The sequence below is a fragment of the Argiope bruennichi genome, chromosome 2 (genome assembly GCF_947563725.1).
Source record: "Argiope bruennichi chromosome 2, qqArgBrue1.1, whole genome shotgun sequence".
In the NCBI taxonomy this organism is placed as follows: Eukaryota; Metazoa; Arthropoda; class Arachnida; order Araneae; family Araneidae; genus Argiope; species Argiope bruennichi.
Genome location: NC_079152.1, coordinates 69,306,502 through 69,325,059, shown reverse-complemented (window position 1 = coordinate 69,325,059; position 18,558 = coordinate 69,306,502). Strand labels below are relative to the sequence as shown.

Sequence of the window (18,558 nt, the reverse complement as noted above, 5' to 3'; positions counted from 1 at the left end):
TACATATATATATATACATACATATATACATATACATACATACATATACATACATACATATACATACATACATATATATATGTATGTATATGTGTGTGGGTGTGGTTGTCTGAAACTTTAATAACAAAAGATGGTTGCAACTTAAATATGACTTCCTCTTGAAATTAATGAACATAAAGCCCAACAAACTGAAATTATTTACAATGAAACAGACACAGTTCTCGCATAAATTTTTATCAATAATATTTAAATATTTGCAAATATTTTATAACTATGCTACGGCATCTTAACATTTGGTATTATTTATAATTACCATTTATTAAAATTTAAATATAGTATATTTTTGTTTTATTAAAATGCGAAACTTTCATTAAGTTGTATGAACTATTAAAATTAAAAATATTTTGTTGTTTGATTATAAACACTCTATTTAGAAGGATCTGATTCTGAATTTTCAAATACTTTTAATTATACATATATATTAGGTTACTCATATATATTCCGTTAAAAAGGTGAAACAAGAGTTTATTTCTTTGACTACTGTAATTAGATATATAATTCCAAGTGCTAAGTTTCGTCAAATAAGGTACACGAATGTTTGAAACTAATTCGACTTATGTAAAGATTGATAATAAAAAGTTACAAACATTAAATTTTTATACCTCCCTATAACAAAAATGAGTAAAATGTTTTGGACGGACAGTTCTCCAAGGCCTACTTGTAAAAATATTTGAGATGTTAAAAAAATAGTTTATTAGACCATTTTTTTTATATCTTTGACAGGTGCTTGTGAGAGTCTTTAACGGTAATTTTCAAGAATAATATCTATATTACAAAAGATTATTAAAAGATCAGAATCAGAAAATGATAACGCATTCTTCAATATCAATACAAAGTTACATTTTTACAACACAACTTGTTCATATGCGATCGCGTTCATTACTTGTGATTTAAAGGCAGCCTTTTTGAATTTACTGGCAAATATCTACAGAATGTGTACTGCAAAGGCAATTCATACTTTAGTTCAAACATAATGCCAATCAAAACTAACTGAATATATTGGTAATCATTTAGTATACTGTTGTAAGATAGGTATAATCAATGAGTGTCTGAAAATGCCACACCGCACAATTATAGCAAATTGACGCTGATGATAATATTCTTGTACAAAGAATAGATTTTTACCATTACAAAAATAACCGTTTTGAAGACATCGATTTCTTTCTCTATCAAAGCGGCATTCGTCTGTCCAAAATATATTTCTCAGAAATGTAGAATTTCAATTTACCTGAAGTGCGGTTAAATTGTAAAATTCCATACGTTGTACATGTAACTCTTGTAACAATTCACGGATTCCATGAAAAAGTTCCGCCAATTAATAAGTTGAAGTATTTTCTATACTATCTTTTTTTGGAATGTTGAATTCTGAACTGATTTTTCGTACTCCAGCATAAAAATATGAACTAATTTGAACATATTTGAAAAAATACGTCAAAATACAAATTTCTGAATCATTTGTATACTCCTCCCTCTAAATCATTTGTAATCTCCCTGTTCCTCTCCGGAGAAGTAAAATCGCTAAAACCGTTCTATAAACATTCTTCCTAAAAGGATGCTGAGAATTTAGAAAACGGTGTTTGTATTATTCTGAAAATAGGATAGCATTACGATAATATAAGCATAAACCGTCACCATTTCAAACGCTCCCTGTTACTGAAATACAACATTCATTTAAAAAGGACACAATTACGAGCAAGGAATTTTCTTTTCTTTTTCACCAGCCTAGTACTTGTCTAGAATTTTTTAAGCGGTTAGTTTCTCAAGTTTTCTTTTCTTCGTCATAAAGACGAACTTGAGACCAATCAAAGTGACCAATATTATACATGATTAGTAAATTTCTTTCCAGACATGATAATTAGATCATATTCTCTCAGACAAATATTTGCATATTTGTCTTAGTGGGCATGATTCTAAATCACTTTTTTGCACCAAATAAACAGGTATTTCTGAAATAAGTGTTTCTATTTAAATTCTTAGATAGTCTCTCTAAATTTTAAAGGGCCCGCAGTGGCCTGGTGGTAAGTTCTCGGTTTATGAGGCGTAGGGTTTCAGGTTCGAAACCCGATTCCACCGGAGAATCGTCGTGTAAGGGGGTCTGTTGCCCGTCAAACCGTCAGGGCCAAACGTCTTCTCGCTGGTGCATTACAGTGTAAAGAGGGGTGTGCCAGCTCAGGTGTCGTCCTCGTCATCTGACCGCGGTTCAAAATTATGAGGTCCGTACCAAAATAGCTCTGGTTCTGATTTGTAATGGGACGTTAACTTAACTAAACTAAACTCTAAATTTTAAAATAAGCATTTCTTTGTAAATTTTGTAGAGAGAAACGTGAAACATTGTTTGTGCATTATGACTGTAAGAGAAGAATCTGCTAATTGATACTTTTATTTAAAAAGAAATGTATAAAAATTTAATTTTTTTCTATTTTATATTATCAATCTCCACAGATCTAAAGTATTTTCGTACAATTTTTTAAAACCTTATTGAATGAAACTTTGCAACTAGAAGTATATGCTTAAGGACAATATTTAGGGAAATAAAAGTTTATTCCACCTTTTTGGGACACACTGTATATTTTTTGGCTAGATTCATGTCTTACAAAATTTTATAAATTGTGAGCTTCTGATCTAAAATCTTGAATGCATGGATATTAATAAATCTTATCATTAAATGTAATCAAATTTATTATGAATTTCAAAAATAATATTTGGCATAATAAATAATACATATGTCAACTTACATGGCAATAAATCTGGATACCTATTTTTCGGCTTATTTTCTGGCTTCATACCTGCAATACACGGTTTCTGTGGACTTGATCCCAGCATCTAGAAAAAATTATAAATTTCCTGAATTATAACTCAGAATATCTTATCATAAAATATTTTTAAATATATATAGAAATATATAAAACATAAACATAAAAATAATATGCAAAATTAAAATCAGCATAGACATAAACATAGGATATGATCAATGGGAAATATAGCAATCGTAGGGAAGGAGTGTAAATCAGTAGTTATCCATGTAGCAGACAGCATATAGTTTTTTTTCTCAAATCAGCGAAGTATTGTAGTTGCGGAATATCACAATATTTCTATAACATATAACATTAGCGATGAGATGGGGTCATTTAGTGACCCCAAATCAAAATATAACTTTTTATGCATTTATTTTTTTATGGGGGAAATGATAACTTAATTTAAAATTGTGTAAAACTCAACTGTAAAATTATTTAAACACTACAATTTTTTAATTAAATGTCCAACAGACACTGGCGTTGGTGCCATTTTATGATCTCACTTGGTAATCCAAAGCTCAAAATAAGTCTTTTATATTTTCTTTAAAAAATGTTTATTTATTGTAAGGTTAAAACTAAATTTATTTTATGGATATTATTAACTCATTAATTCTATCTAAATATTAACTAAACCATTTTTATGCATAAAAATATATATACAAATAACTGATAAGGCTCCAAATTTTGATAACGCTCCAATGACAAAGAAGGAGAATCTATAAACCATGTGATCAAAGCTATATGCGAAAACTATGCGTACATTATGGCGAGAACACAGGCTCAAATGGCCAAGAAATTGGATGTGTCTTGACGTCGAAGAACTCATAAAAATTCCAGTCACTGAATCTTCTATTAGGGCCATTTTGCCAAAGCTCTTTTCTTTAGTTATCTCCTAATGTAAAAAGTTAACGTACATTTAATGTATTTTATGCATTTTTAATGTTTCATAATTTAATATGTAATGTAAAATGTAATGTTTTTTTTTCTATTCTTTTTTCTCTACCAGTATGCGTCTTCTCCAGAGGGCTCTTTATTGTTTGCAAGTGTCCAATCCCAAATATGTATTTCATGAGAAGCAAATTTTAACAGAGTTCAGAATAAAACTTTTGCTATAATATTATAGAAAATATATCAAAAATGCTTTTAAAAAGCAAAGAAGTGCACTCTTAAATTTTTTGATTTACATGAAATAAATGTAACAAAAATTATTATGAAATGACAGTATAACGTTGCTTTTAGCTCTGAAGGGGGCAGAATCTCATCATCGTGAATTCAAAATGGCAGATTCTATAGAGACCTGATTCAATGAAACATCCTCCAAATATACAAAGATGCCTGATACATATTGTTACAAAACTGTAGCACTGATTCCTTGCACAATTAGTCTTTCAGTGTGGAAGATAATTTTACAGATAATTCTGACTGATGTTGAAAGGATGCTGGATCCGTGACTCCAGGCCTTGGCGACGGAAAATTTGGTGGCTATTTGGCGACTTTCAAGGCAAAAAAAAAAAATCCCGAATAAATGGGAATTTTAAGACTTAAAAAAGATTCGTAGATCTTTTTAGATCTTTCGATGTTGCAGCTATAAAAGCGGAAATGCATACACAAAAAAAGCAGCCGATAGAAATCTTGGTTTGGAGTGCTTATCTCCTAATTCTTTCCGAATATTTAGTGTTGTTGAAAGTGTTTACTAACGATTTGTTTTTGTGCTTTGCTGTTTTTTGAATTTTGTAAGTGATGTCTTGGTTTATGTTTCGACTGTGTTTTGTTTTCTGTATATTCATATCTTCGAACAGAAGATATGTTCTTTGTTATTGTACTTGTTGGATTTTTCACCGTACAACCACCGCATGGATTTTTCAGAACAATAAAAATTCCGCAGGGATCAAACTCCCTCTCTTGATGTGAAAGGATCGGTAAAAGCTCAAGTGAGTTTTCCTTTAGAGCTAAAAGCATAAAGCGACTCCCAAAGAAATTTTACTGCAATTTCAAAAAGGATAACACATTAATTAAATTTAACACTGTTTCCAGTAAGAAGGTAAAAGTAATCATCTAGACAAAAGAAATCATTCATCTTAACCATGAACATTGATAAAGTTTATTATTTTGAACGACTTATTATGTTTGAGCTATTAACTGAATAATTTCACGTTTTAAATAATAAAAATTCAACAGACACTTGAAGTAAAGAGTTTTATTAAATACTTTGAAATCAAAAACATCATATAAATCATTTTAAAATTCAAAAGTAGCGTATTTATCTCTTTCCGATATCTGTTTAAAATCATGATCCGGGAATTAGTAATACGTCAGGTAAATTTCAGCAAGTCGGAAATAATATGTCACTGACAAATAAGAGAATGCCATTGACATTTGGAAATACAAAATATGTAAAGGTCATTAACATTTAGAAATACAAAATATGGAAATGCCATTGACATTTTCACCATCCGATTCTAAATTTTAATAAATTTTCACTGTATGTAATAAACTTATTCAATACTGCAAGCGCATTGTTAACTAAACAATGACATTTTAAAAATAAAAATTTTAATTTTAATGTAAAATGGAAAGAATGATGGAAGCAAGTGCATTTTCAATGTACTTTAAAGTTAACAAAGCAGTCATTTTTAAGGCATAATACGTTTGTAAAAATATCATTCTTAATTCTCTTCAGCTCTAATCATTATGATTATCGAAATATTTATATCAAAGTATAATTGATTTCACAAACATCAGTTTTTATTTACTTGTTCAGAAAACGTTCAATTTCTTTTCAACTAAAACAAGCAAAATTTATTAAATCATTTTAGAAAAAATTAGATTACAACCAACATGCAAACACTTTTGTTTAACTTCGCATGTTGCAAATTTGATAATTTGGAATTTTGTATAGATTTTTCACTCATTTTCTAATGTAATAGAATTCTGAAGTTTGCACAGATATTGGTTCCAAATCTGTATAATCGTCCACCACCGTTCACAATCCTTTTTAAAGTTGAAAATATCTTCATCCTTTTGCTCTACGTCATTATCGGATGCGAAATACTGACTTTTGTTTTGCATTTAGCAATTAAGACACGTTTTATTATGTTTAAATGGATTGATTTATCGATGTGCGGATAAATCTAAGCATGAATAAATAACAAACGTGAATTAGCTGAGATCTGTAATTTTCTTTATATTATTTTTTGGATGAATCATTTTATTCTTCTTTCCTTCCGTTGGGGAGGGGGGGTCACCTCAGAAATGAGGATGAGAAGCTTCCCGTATGGTATTTAGTTCTCGCCACCCTGGTGAATATAGAAATGGTGAGAGTCGCTACCTTCTATCGATGACGGGACGTGTTTCTCACGGGAAAGATTGTACCGTGGCCGGTGATGGCCCTTAGGAGTGAACTTCAGTTCCCGTTATTGATGTCGTGGCTGTCCGGTCATTCAAATTTAATTCGGATGCCTTTAATAAGCGGGGCAGAGTAGCCAATGTGGTTTTTCTCCATTCATGGACAAAATTAAACATTATTACTAATATTTTTTGGCATTTTTTAAATTTTGATTCAGCATTGCCTTTTTTTATTAGTGGATCACTATTTGCTTCAATCCAATTTTAATGATTAGTTTTGATTTAAGAGTCCGAAAACATTATGAAAAGATCCCATTGCAAGGAAATAAAACTTCTAATATTATTATATATTTACATCTAAAATGAGCTGCAAATAATACATATTTTTTTTATATCTTAAGCATTCCGCCAGTATGTATGAGATTTTCTCCAACAATTTTCATACACTCAGATCTAAGATATTGACATCCGGATAACAAACAACCGTCTAGATAAAAACATTTATTAGTATCAAGAGAATTTCTTAGTAATTTTTTAATTCTCAGATATTAATTATTATGTTAACTTAGCTAAAAATTAATTCCGCACAGATTGCGGCATCTAGAAATTTGAGAAATATTAATTTTTAGATGTCATAATATTCGTAATGATGTATTAAATTAAAGTACAATGTATTAAAAATTAAAAGGTAGAATTTGATTTAAATAAAGTTTCATGCACTGTTTATTACCGTAGTAAAAAGAAGGGACTATATTTTGTTCATAAATAATCATCACATTAAATATAAAAAAAAAATTAAAACAATGTAAAACATTGTAAACAACAAATAAATATGCAATGTAAAAATTCTTGAATATTCAATAAAAATTAAAATCTATATTTATAAAGAAAATGTGAAGTTCCTTTATCAAAACTGCAGTTTCTGTTCGGTACAGATAAAATTTGATTCACGTACTCTTTGAAACAATTCGCTGTCAACTTTTCAAAGCTAATTAAAATATGTGAATCAAAAATTAAGCAGGGTCTGGTATTTTCAGCCATTTTTTTCGAAATCATTGTCTTACAAAAATTATTATTACATTATCTTAAAGCTCATATTAACTCCAACTCTGAAGATATATATTATTGTCCGCGTATCAATAACTTCCTGGATATAGAATTTATAATAGAAAAAAGAATCCATTTAAGACAGCATAGTTACATATGCCTATGACTACCAGTGCAAATATTTCAAACATCAGCTGTTACCAGTCTGGCACGAAACCCAAAACTTAACACCTGCTTAAAAGCAAAGTCAGATTTCTTCGTTTCCTCTTAACTTGACTACTGCGATGGGGGAAATTCCTTTTACGCTCTAACAGGAAGTGTACAATTCAAGGAAAGTTAGTTGCTATATTCGAAGAATTATCATTCCCAGGCAGGTGGATGACGAATTTATATTGATTATTGATAGTTTATTTTATTTGTAACTATCTCTACTTTCTCCGTAACTCGTATCTGTCCTTGCTTGTTTGCTTTCTTCTATATGAAGTAATGTTATCAAAAAATTCGAGTTTGGTATTTTGACAATTCTACGCACTTCTGACCTCTGTGAGGTTGAAAAATACATTTTTGGAAATATACATGTCTTTCCGACCGTCCGTCTGTCTGTAAACACTATAAGTGAAAATCGTTTTAAGCTAGACAAATGAAATTTGGTATATAAGCTTCATATCACCTTCTTTGAACTCAATTTATTCAAAGATAGTCTGTCTGTTTGATTGCATAAGTACAGTGAATACGATAAATATTAAATGTCAAAAGCTATTTTGAAAGAAAAAAAAAATGCTAACAAATTTTTCTGAAGACATTAAAAAAAAAAATTTACTTTCAGAAGTTCGCCATTTTTTTCTATTCATTTGTATAAATTATTTTTTATATTCTATTTTTATCCATTACAGCGCCGGCGTTTTGGCCTAGGGGTACCGGGTCTTCCCCATGATCTGGGCGTGCCAGGTTCGAGTCCTGGTTCGGGCATGGTTGTTCTTTACCCTGTGTTTTATCCGTGAGGTGTGTGAAAGAACCTCCCATGTAAAAAGAGATTGTGTAAGTGTCATCTTCATTTGAGCTAGAAGTCAGACTTTTGCCCTCGGGTGTTCAGGTGTCTTTACTCTCAGAAGCTACTGCATCCCCCTTTCCGTTGTAAAGTGGACATGACATCATCACCATCAGGAATTATAACTGTTATTGGTGGATCAATAAATAGTTTGTCTAAGATTTAAACTCCCGTTAAAATGGTAGCTTCGGGATCAGGTCATCTCGATTTGTTCAGAGGGTTCCGAATATAAATTCTATCTATATATATCTAAAACCACTTAATGTACTTTAAATCGAGTTGAATAACCTTTCGTTAAAGTGGAATTGTTGGGATGGCTCTTAATTGTTGTTTTTGCCAATTGAGCACGATTCAAAATGATGAGATCTTACATAGAATAGCTTCAAAACAATTTCCTTAATCTAAATAAATCGTAAAATGAGTTGTCTGATATTTTAAATGCATACTACTATCTCTCTCTCTTATATATATATATATATATATATATATATATATATATATATATATATATATATATATATTTATTATATATCTCTTTTTAGAATAAAATGAGGATTTAAATAGCAAGATTGCAATTCGCTCTATCAATCTGATAAGCGGGAATGTACCTTTCACTCTTGCTTATCAAAAATTATAAAATAAACCAATCATAGAAAATCTACATATTTGCTTTTACCTAATTTTTTTAAAGCAGCATATTTTTCGTTAGATTAACACTCAATTTTTGAAGAACCGCAGCAGCTGTTGAAGAAGGATTCGTTGTTTTAAATCATAGAAAAATAGCAAGGATGGCGAGGGAATGTAGAAATCATTTTCAAATGGAAAACTATCTATTCCATATCCATATTTATTATTTTCAATTAGGGATTATTTTTTATGCATTTGAATTTTCTCTGGATTGAAGTATTTAAAAAAATTCATCACTCATTCATCATTAAATGAGATCTTACCAAAAGCAGAGAAGTAACACATTGCAAAAACTACCATTACTAATTTTGAATGCAAAAAGAAAAGCAACGAAAAAGTTATAATTGTCTAAATTAGCATATAGGAATTGCCACCTGCAGGATCTAGAATTTTAGCATGCACCCGCTCTATATACTTGATGAATCTTGGGCAGGGAGGATCGAGACTCGGACGCATGATACTCCTAATCACGAAGACGAGACCTTCCACGCCTTTCCAGGCAAACACGTCCCAACAAAGTACATTCAAATAAATCGTGCTACTTAATACAACTCATTTTCAGATTCAGTCTTTTTTTATTTTTTTAAGTTTCCATCATATTCTTAATTTGAGCATCATGCTTAGACCCAAGATTGATGCTTTCTACGTGATTAACTTTAAATCAAATAATAACTTTACATATTTGCGAAAAAAAAATCAGGCATGTTCAAACAGGATGTTTTCGATGTTTGAGTCTAAGGTTTAGTCGACAGCCATTTCAAGCTGACAAGGCGCAGAAAAGCACAAGCAATCATATAAGAGAACAAAGGGTTCTATGCGTATAAGCTCTGTAGAAACATTTCCATGATATTAAAAAGCATGATCTGTGTTTTTAAGAGCATGAATTTCATTGCAACGTATATTCATTACAGGATTCCAAACCTAAAGAATAAGAACCCTAATGTGAACGAACACACAGCATATAACTGTTTTTTGAATCATTGACATGAATCTCTTGAACCATTGACTTGATCTTTGAATGAAGAATATTTGGAATATTTGACACAAAACATATTCATTAACAACATATTCATAATCACATAATTTTTTAATCAGAAGGTAGTTTCGAAGACAGTGAAGAGACTTTCGATCTCTTGACGTCGTTTTATTTCATCTCGGAGAAGCACGCTTTATGTACAAGCAGGAGAGACGAGCACACACACAACTCAGAAAGAAATGAGGAAAAGGCTGATAAACCTTTTATCCCTGGTCTTATATACTGTGATGTTTTAATAGGGATTTCCATCGCCTGTTAATCAAAAAGCAAAGGAAACACAGGGATCTTTTAGAGGAATTTGTAAAGTCAGCGGTATTTTGTCCCTTCACGCAGATTGTGTGAAAGTGTCGGAGTTTAGCCGATGCAGCAATTTTATAAAGCTTCTGTTGAATTCATTAAGTAGAGAAAGTGGAATTGGATCAGGAAATAAGAGAATATTTTAGAATGAAGTTACTATGGTTAAATTAAGATAAAACTTTGGGAATTAATTTGGATTTAAATTAGAGTTTAAAATATCATTACATATATATAATTGCTAATCTAAATCAAAGGAGGGGGGGGTAGAAAGGGTTTAGGGTTGAAATTTTTATTTTGCTATAACATTCCTAATATTGAAGATAGAAAAATAAATCCAATTAGCCAAGTTAGCGCCTCATTAAGACGAACAGTTTTGGTATTTAAAATTTTTCGGTAACTGCAATAAGTTTGAAGTTAGAGGCAGAAAAGTGATTTTCAAGCTCAAATTTTGACTATTTCTAACATTAAAAATTTATGTTCTCAGATAATAGCTCAGAGGTAATAATCAGAGAGGTGACATGTATAGATATAGGAAAAGGAAATATAGATATCTTTTGAAAGAATTTACTAAACATGACAGATTTTTATCCCTTCACTCGGAGCGTGAGAACTTGCTAATTAAAGCAGTTTTACAAAGCGCGTGTAGGATTAATTAAATAAAAAAAATAGTAATTCTATCAGGAAATAAGAGAATATTTTAGCATGAAGTTAATATGGGTTAAATTAAGATAAAAATTAGGAGATTAATTAGGATTTAAATCGGATTTTAAAATATCATTACACACACACACACACACACACACACACACACACACACACACACACACACACACACACACACACACACACACACACACACACACACACACATATATATATATATATATATATAGTCAAATATGAGAACGGCAAAAGTCTTCAAAACACATATCCAAAACTGTAACCAAGCCTAAGAAATTTAATTTACATGTAATAGAAAACTACATATTAAAAATGAAAGATAACTCACTAATATAACCTGGTTAGGATTTTATATGACAAAAATGCATTATTTCAAACTCTGCAAATTCCCTCATATATAACTTTGAATTATAGAGTCGCCTTTATAATCTCAATAATGAACTAGAGGGAGAATACTCCTTGAAACTTTTTCGTTGACTCTTTTGAGAAAGTGTAGTCAATCGTCCCCCTCCCCCCCCCATAAAATTATGAACCATGGAGGAAATCATGAATGCCCCAGTGCTTAAAATTTTATTTTCAGAGATCAGCACATGAAGATTTTGTGTTTCATAAAAAAACTGAATATGAATTTTGGATCCATTTTGTTAACTGATTGGAAATCAAATTTGACATGAACCTAAACTCTTAGTGACAAGATTCACGCACCATATTTCATTAATCTATGTCATTACGTTTTTGAGCTATCGCATTTGCATGCATGAAAAGTCACAGACTGACAGATAGTCAACCTTTTAACAAAATTTAGTACCAAATATAATAAGGAAGTAACCTTAGAATCAATCAATGCTCCAAATTTTACTACATAGTTCTTTTCCTTTTGTAGTTGCGTGTCAACTTGTATTCGAATAGCAATTCAGACATTCTTCCTTTGATTGGATTTCATTCAAAATTTGATAGAATCTAACAATATGGTGTAATATTCCAAAATTCATACGTCTAGATCAAAGTGCTTTTGAATTATCATGTTCTCAGACAGACAGACTTCATTTCAAAAATGTATTTTTCGTAGATCTGAACATGAAGATCTACGGAGAGATCTGAACATGAAGATACGTTAAAATCTCGAGTCCGAATTTTTTTATTAGAATAGCAATTACAATATTTTCTTGTTGTATACTTTGTATCAAAGAAAGTAAAAAAAAAAATATGACACAGAACATTTTTACCATATAGAACACATAAAATATAGCAAAATAATAAAAGATACAGTATTTTTATCCTATAGAAATAAGTATGCCAAGTAATGCTCCAAAACTCAAATCTAAATTATTTAAAACACAACTCAAAGCTCTCTTACCTCATATTGATCTTTAAAATTTCCAATTTTTGATTCAGACAGTGTCTTGACATAATGTTCCAGATCTTCAATTTTCACTATGTATTGTCTTTCGGCCCCAAGCGGCGCGTCGTAGTTTATGATTTCCAGTGTCATTGGAATAAATTAAGGTCTAGAATGAAAAAGGATTTTTAAATTAATAAATATATTCAAATTCACTCTCAGTCAGAAATTATTTTAAATCTTGAAAGCCAGAAAAAAATTCATAGCACTAAACATATTACTGTCATTATCTATACTTTTAGCTATTACTTAGCCATATTTTTTTTAAACTTATACACATTTTCAATAATTTTTATATAAATAATTTATTAGAAACACAGAATTTTCTATACTTAATTTATACAAATGTAGAATTTTATTAGTTATCGGCCTTTTTCGAACTGCTATCTGTTATTATACAATTACTGCTTTTAAAACCGCTCAATCGAACAACAAATGGCACTAAACAACTCAATTTAAGCTTAATCCTATTTTTATACCGTGGATGCTCTTCCGCCGTTGATTGCAGAAAGTTTTGAGATAAAATCAGTAAATTTCATTTATCCTTATACAAAGAAATCCACTAGAATGCGATGCTGTGTAAGAAAGCAGAAGGGAAGATAATATACTAGAATACAGAAGAGAAGGGAAGTTAATATACTAGAATACAGAAAAGAAGGGAAGATAATATACTAGAATACAGAAAAGAAGGGAAGATAATATACTAGAATACAGAAAAGAAGGGAAGTTAATATACTAGAATACAGAAAAGAAGGGAAGATAATATACTAGAATACAGAAAAGAAGGGAAGTTAATATACTAGAATACAGAAAAGAAGGGAAGATAATATACTAGAATACAGAAGAGAAGGGAAGATAATATACTAGAATACAGAAGAGAAGGGAAGATAATATACTAGAATACAGAAGAGAAGGGAAGTTAATATACTAGAATACAGAAGAGAAGGGAAGATAATATACTAGAATACAGAAGAGAAGGGAAGTTAATATACTAGAATACAGAAGAGAAGGGAAGATAATATACTAGAATACAGAAGAGAAGGGAAGATAATATACTAGAATACAGAAGAGAAGGGAAGTTAATATACTAGAATACAGAAAAGAAGGGAAGATAATATACTAGAATACAGAAAAGAAGGGAAGATAATATACTAGAATACAGAAAAGAAGGGAAGATAATATACTAGAATACAGAAAAGAAGGGAAGATAATATACTAGAATACAGAAAAGAAGGGAAGATAATATACTAGAATACAGAAAAGAAGGGAAGTTAATATACTAGAATACAGAAAAGAAGGGAAGTTAATATACTAGAATACAGAAAAGAAGGGAAGATAATATACTAGAATACAGAAAAGAAGGGAAGTTAATATACTAGAATACAGAAAAGAAGGGAAGATAATATACTAGAATACAGAAGAGAAGGGAAGATAATATACTAGAATACAGAAGAGAAGGGAAGATAATGTACTAGAATACAGAAGAGAAGGGAAGATAATATACTTCGTCCTAATTATCAGTTCACTAAAATTCTGTTTAGATAGAAGCTCACACCTCGAAGATATTATATTCTATAGAAAATGCAATTCTTAATTCTCAAACATACTTTGCATACACGAAGGTTTTTGAAATATGTATTGAAGATCATTGCAAAGTTAAAACAATACAAATTCAAATTACATTCCATTGTTAAATGAGGATTATTTGTACCTGAGTTGCAGTAATTATGAATCAATTATTATTTATCCAAAAGTACAGACTCAAAAAAAAAATAATTATGTAAGGCAAACCTCCAGATAACTCTTCAAAAACGGAGCTGATACGTGTCTCCATAGCTGATAGCTGACAAGATATTGCATTTGTAATTATTTGAGATGTATAACTTTGATGCATGATATTAATTTTTATGTAATAGTTATTCGAAATGTGCATACATTTAATTAGAGGCACTTTGTAATTCACAAGTAATAAGATATTCACATATTTTTTATATAGTCGAAAATGCAATTACAAAAAGCTGACAAACCTTTTCCTTAAACAATACCATCTGCTTAAAAAATATCGTCTTGAGGTTGAATTTATTTCTTGAAAATAACCAGCTATTATCAAAAATTAGAACTCTGTGCCTCCTATGAAATTAATCCCATTATTACTATATTCACGCATCAGAATTTTTTCTTATTTTATTTGTAAAATACTAATATGCAGTTCTCATTTAACACGTATTTACTAATTTTTTCCTACAAATAATGCAGAAAAGGTTTTGTCTCACAGGTTATTGACCGGAGATTTTAATCTGATCGCCCCAACCTCTGTTTGTTCCACTAACTATTATTTTCTATTCTAATTAAAAAATAATGGAGGAGGAAAACGTTATTCGGCATCCTGAATGGGGGCACATTTAATATAAACTATTTGGTTAACAGGATTCACGGTATGACGCCTGCGAAACGGATACATGCTTTAAAAGAAAAATAAGTCAGATCTGCTGCAGGAAGTGCATTAGAAAAGGCCAGTAGAATTGGCGAGTGTGAACCAACAGCTTCATTCGAGCATTTTGCAGGCTATAGCACGGGAACATTTTAAATGGGTCTCAAAGAATAGATGATTTAATTACAGGATGTTTATTGTTTTGATTTGTTTTGTCAATGTACAATATAATGAAATTTCATTTATTTCAAAGTGTACAAATAAAACCATATTGCAGCTAAATGCATACTGCTATTCTAATATTAGAGAGAAGTAGCAAACATTAATTTTCTGTTCATAAAATACTATCTTAGTGGTATATTGTGGGTTATATCCAATCATGATTATCCAGAGGTTGGTTTATCCCCTTTATCGTCCAATGATCTTGCATGATCTAATTTTTGTGTAAAAGTAAAGAACTATTCATTATTTATTAATTTAAACATAAAATTTAATCAATTTAAAAAATATTATCTCAAAATATATACAAGGTTGTTTTTTTTATCTGATGATTAATTTAATTAGGAGGTGCATTACATGCCACTTTAAATTTTTAATTCCAACAGCAACGATATACATTTTAATTCATTTAAATGGAAAGAATTATTTCTCACGTGATGTGATTCATAGTAAATGAATTGTGCAATCAAATTTTGAAATCCATTGTGAATCTTATAAAAGAAAAAAGTAAATAAAGTCACAGTATAGATTATGACAACATGTATTACTAGACATTAAATAGATTCTGTAAATACATTTATCATCTGTTTATGAAATCATACGAAATGATATTATTATTTTTATGCTATATTTATACATTTAAAAATTATAAATTTATTAAGGGGACTAAACTTTTTTTGCTAGAAAGCCTAAATATTTTTTATTAGAAAGCACAATTCTTTTATTATCCTTTATTATTTAAATCCTTTATTATTTTTATAATTTGAAAGCGTTATGCTAAATTATGAATGTAACTTAAAATGTAATAATTACCTACATAAAAATCACTTTTTAATATTCAGTTCGTTTTTAAAATGGGCTGTAAGGTATAAAATAATGACTCTTAGTCTCATACAGATTTATGATTCATACAGATTGTCCTGAAAATTCGTGATTATGAGTTTTAAAAATACACAATATCAAATTTTCAGGACAAACTCTATTATTTTATATTTTTTAATCAGTTTTAAAAACAGGGTACATTAAAAGCGTATTAAGTTTTTTCATTCAAAAAAATTGTTACTGGCTTTTTAATCTTGTGTGTGTGAAATTTTGAAATCGATTTTAAATTAACATTCCAATGAATTAACGACTTGACGTGGCGTCATCTATCGGTAACGAAGTTTTTAATCAATGGCAAAAATTGTACCGAACAGACAAACAAACAAGAAAGCGGTATTATCGTAATGTCATCCAGTTCTAGCTACGTTCAAAATTTCAAGTATCTAGCTCATAAGAAAATTAGTTTAAAATCGATTGCAAAATTTGCACTGAACAGACAAACAGAGAACATAAAGATTAATAAAAACATGCTAAAATGATAACCATTGAAACATATTTTTTTTTAATGTTTGATTTGGGAGGATTCACTTTTTCATGGATTGGTAATGTACCAATATCATGCTGATTGCTATCAGATACTTCAGTATCAAAAGTTTATCCCATAATACCTCAGAGAATATAAATGCTCTTATAAGATAAAGAAAGAAATGTCTGGAAGTTTTTAAGAAAAGGAGTTTTATGTCACAGATCAATGTTTTACTTTAATTCTGTGTGTTTTATTTGGATCAGTAATTAAATATACTTTTATATATTCATTTATGAAATTCAAAGTATATGCATTTAAGTAAAATTATTTTAGAATAAATGGAAATCTTTAGAACGGCAGAGGTTATTATTTTTCTAAATGGAAATTTTTTATACGATATTAGCATTTATTCTTAAAAAAAATTTACAATTTAAAAAAATGTAATAAAATTAGTTCAAAGTATCGTTGTTGTTTTTTTAAATTTAGACCAAAATTTTAACTTATATAAGTCTGTGACTTCAAAAATAATCTCCAATCAGACCGATACAGTTTTAAGCAAAAGAATTATAATATAAAACTAACAGACATATATTAATATTACTTCTGCATTCAATAATTCTTTATATTCTTTTTCGCATTTCATTTTTTTCCAATAGTGTTTGAACAAATAGGCATGTTTATAGTATTCATCAGTGTATATGAGAAAAAAAATTAATGAGAACAAGCACCTCTCACTTCAAGAAACACGGTTACAGTCAAAATATAAAAATAAATAAATAAAAGGGAATTTATGTAAGCTGATAAAGGCGCTACGGTTGAAGGGAAAAACACAATGTGATTCAACTAAAAGCACGAGAGAGTATCATTAAGTCTAAACTGTTCCACCACACGATCTTGTTTGAATAACTAAAACCGTAGGCTGAACAAAATCGAAGGTGAAGCGTATCGCATGACGAACACGTAATTCGAAGGTTAAAAGGTTCCATTCAATTTCGGAAAATACGTCTTCCAATATAAAAAAAGAGATCTTTTGCATGGTATATAATTAAAGTGGTATTTCGATAAATTAAGCATACGGTTCACTGTTTATTCTCCGAGCTTTACTGATTCTATGAGAAAGAGAGAAAAAGTTTTATTTTAAAGAATTTTCTGGAACATGAAAAGAAAAAAAAAATGAAGCTCACAAAAATATCGTTTTCACCGAATTAACTGCAAAATGATGTTAGGATTATCTCCATATCTTCAAATTATCGTTTTTTTTTTTAGTGTAAAGAGAAATTAAAATATATGAATTATTATTTGCTAATATTCAGAGAGAAATAAAATTTTAAAAGATAGAAAAATGAAACGAAATATATTTCGAATATAAAACTCTATCATTTTTTTTTTAAATTAAAGAGAAAACCAGGTTTAAAACTTGCTCATTCTTAATAAAAAACAAAATTTAAAAAATATATTTTTTGAAAAGAATTTTTGGAACAAAAAATATACATATAAATTCACAATAAACTTCTGATACACTTATATTTTATCGCAAAATTGAATATCATCTTTATGATGTTTGCATTGTTGCAAACACTTTCGCTAAAATTAAAAAAGTTTGAAATGTTAAGACCAGCATGGCTGTCACTGTTTTTTCGATAGAATACCTCCCCTCCTCCTTGAAAAATCGTGTTACTGTAAGTGTGCAACAAAAATCGTGCTTTTTTTAAAAGGTAAGTGCATTTGAATATGTTTATTCTCTCTATAAAGGCTGTAAAATCGTTTATCTTGCGCTTCTCCAAAAAAGAAACGCTAAAAGAAATTTCATTAAATTTTTGACGTATATCAGTATAGAGTTACAAATTAAGTAAATTTGTTATGTACTGAAAACAATTGGGCATGCTGTGTATCCATAGTGCAGATACGTGAGCTGCCTCACCGCGTATCAAGATATCATCAGTATACAATATATATCGCAAGCATATATTAATATGATCAATTTTTCTCTATTAGAAAGATGATATTTTAAAACAAGAAGAATAAATTAATTCAATTTTCTTTTTCTTATGTGGACACTTTTAGTAGTATAACAACAATATACCAAAATGTAATTTCTATTATGAATAAATAATAATTCTTAGATCATTTTATAACATAAGATAGAAATTAAAAAAGATTATTTT

The 18,558-nt window shown here is 29.5% G+C and overlaps 1 protein-coding gene across 1 annotated transcript in view; it reads right to left on the bottom strand.

Annotated features, from left to right (window-relative positions):
• The window catches only part of LOC129956229 (receptor-type tyrosine-protein phosphatase mu-like), a 76,257-nt gene that overhangs the window by 47,013 nt on the left and 10,686 nt on the right, over window positions 1–18,558 (bottom strand). Inside the window, exons 2-3 of the mRNA XM_056068285.1 lie at window positions 12,354–12,504; window positions 2,796–2,883 (exon numbers count right to left, since the gene is read on the bottom strand). Coding sequence (XP_055924260.1) covers window positions 2,796–2,883; window positions 12,354–12,488 — 223 coding nt within the window. The 5' untranslated portion in view covers window positions 12,489–12,504. The remainder of the gene's footprint in view (window positions 1–2,795; window positions 2,884–12,353; window positions 12,505–18,558) is intronic.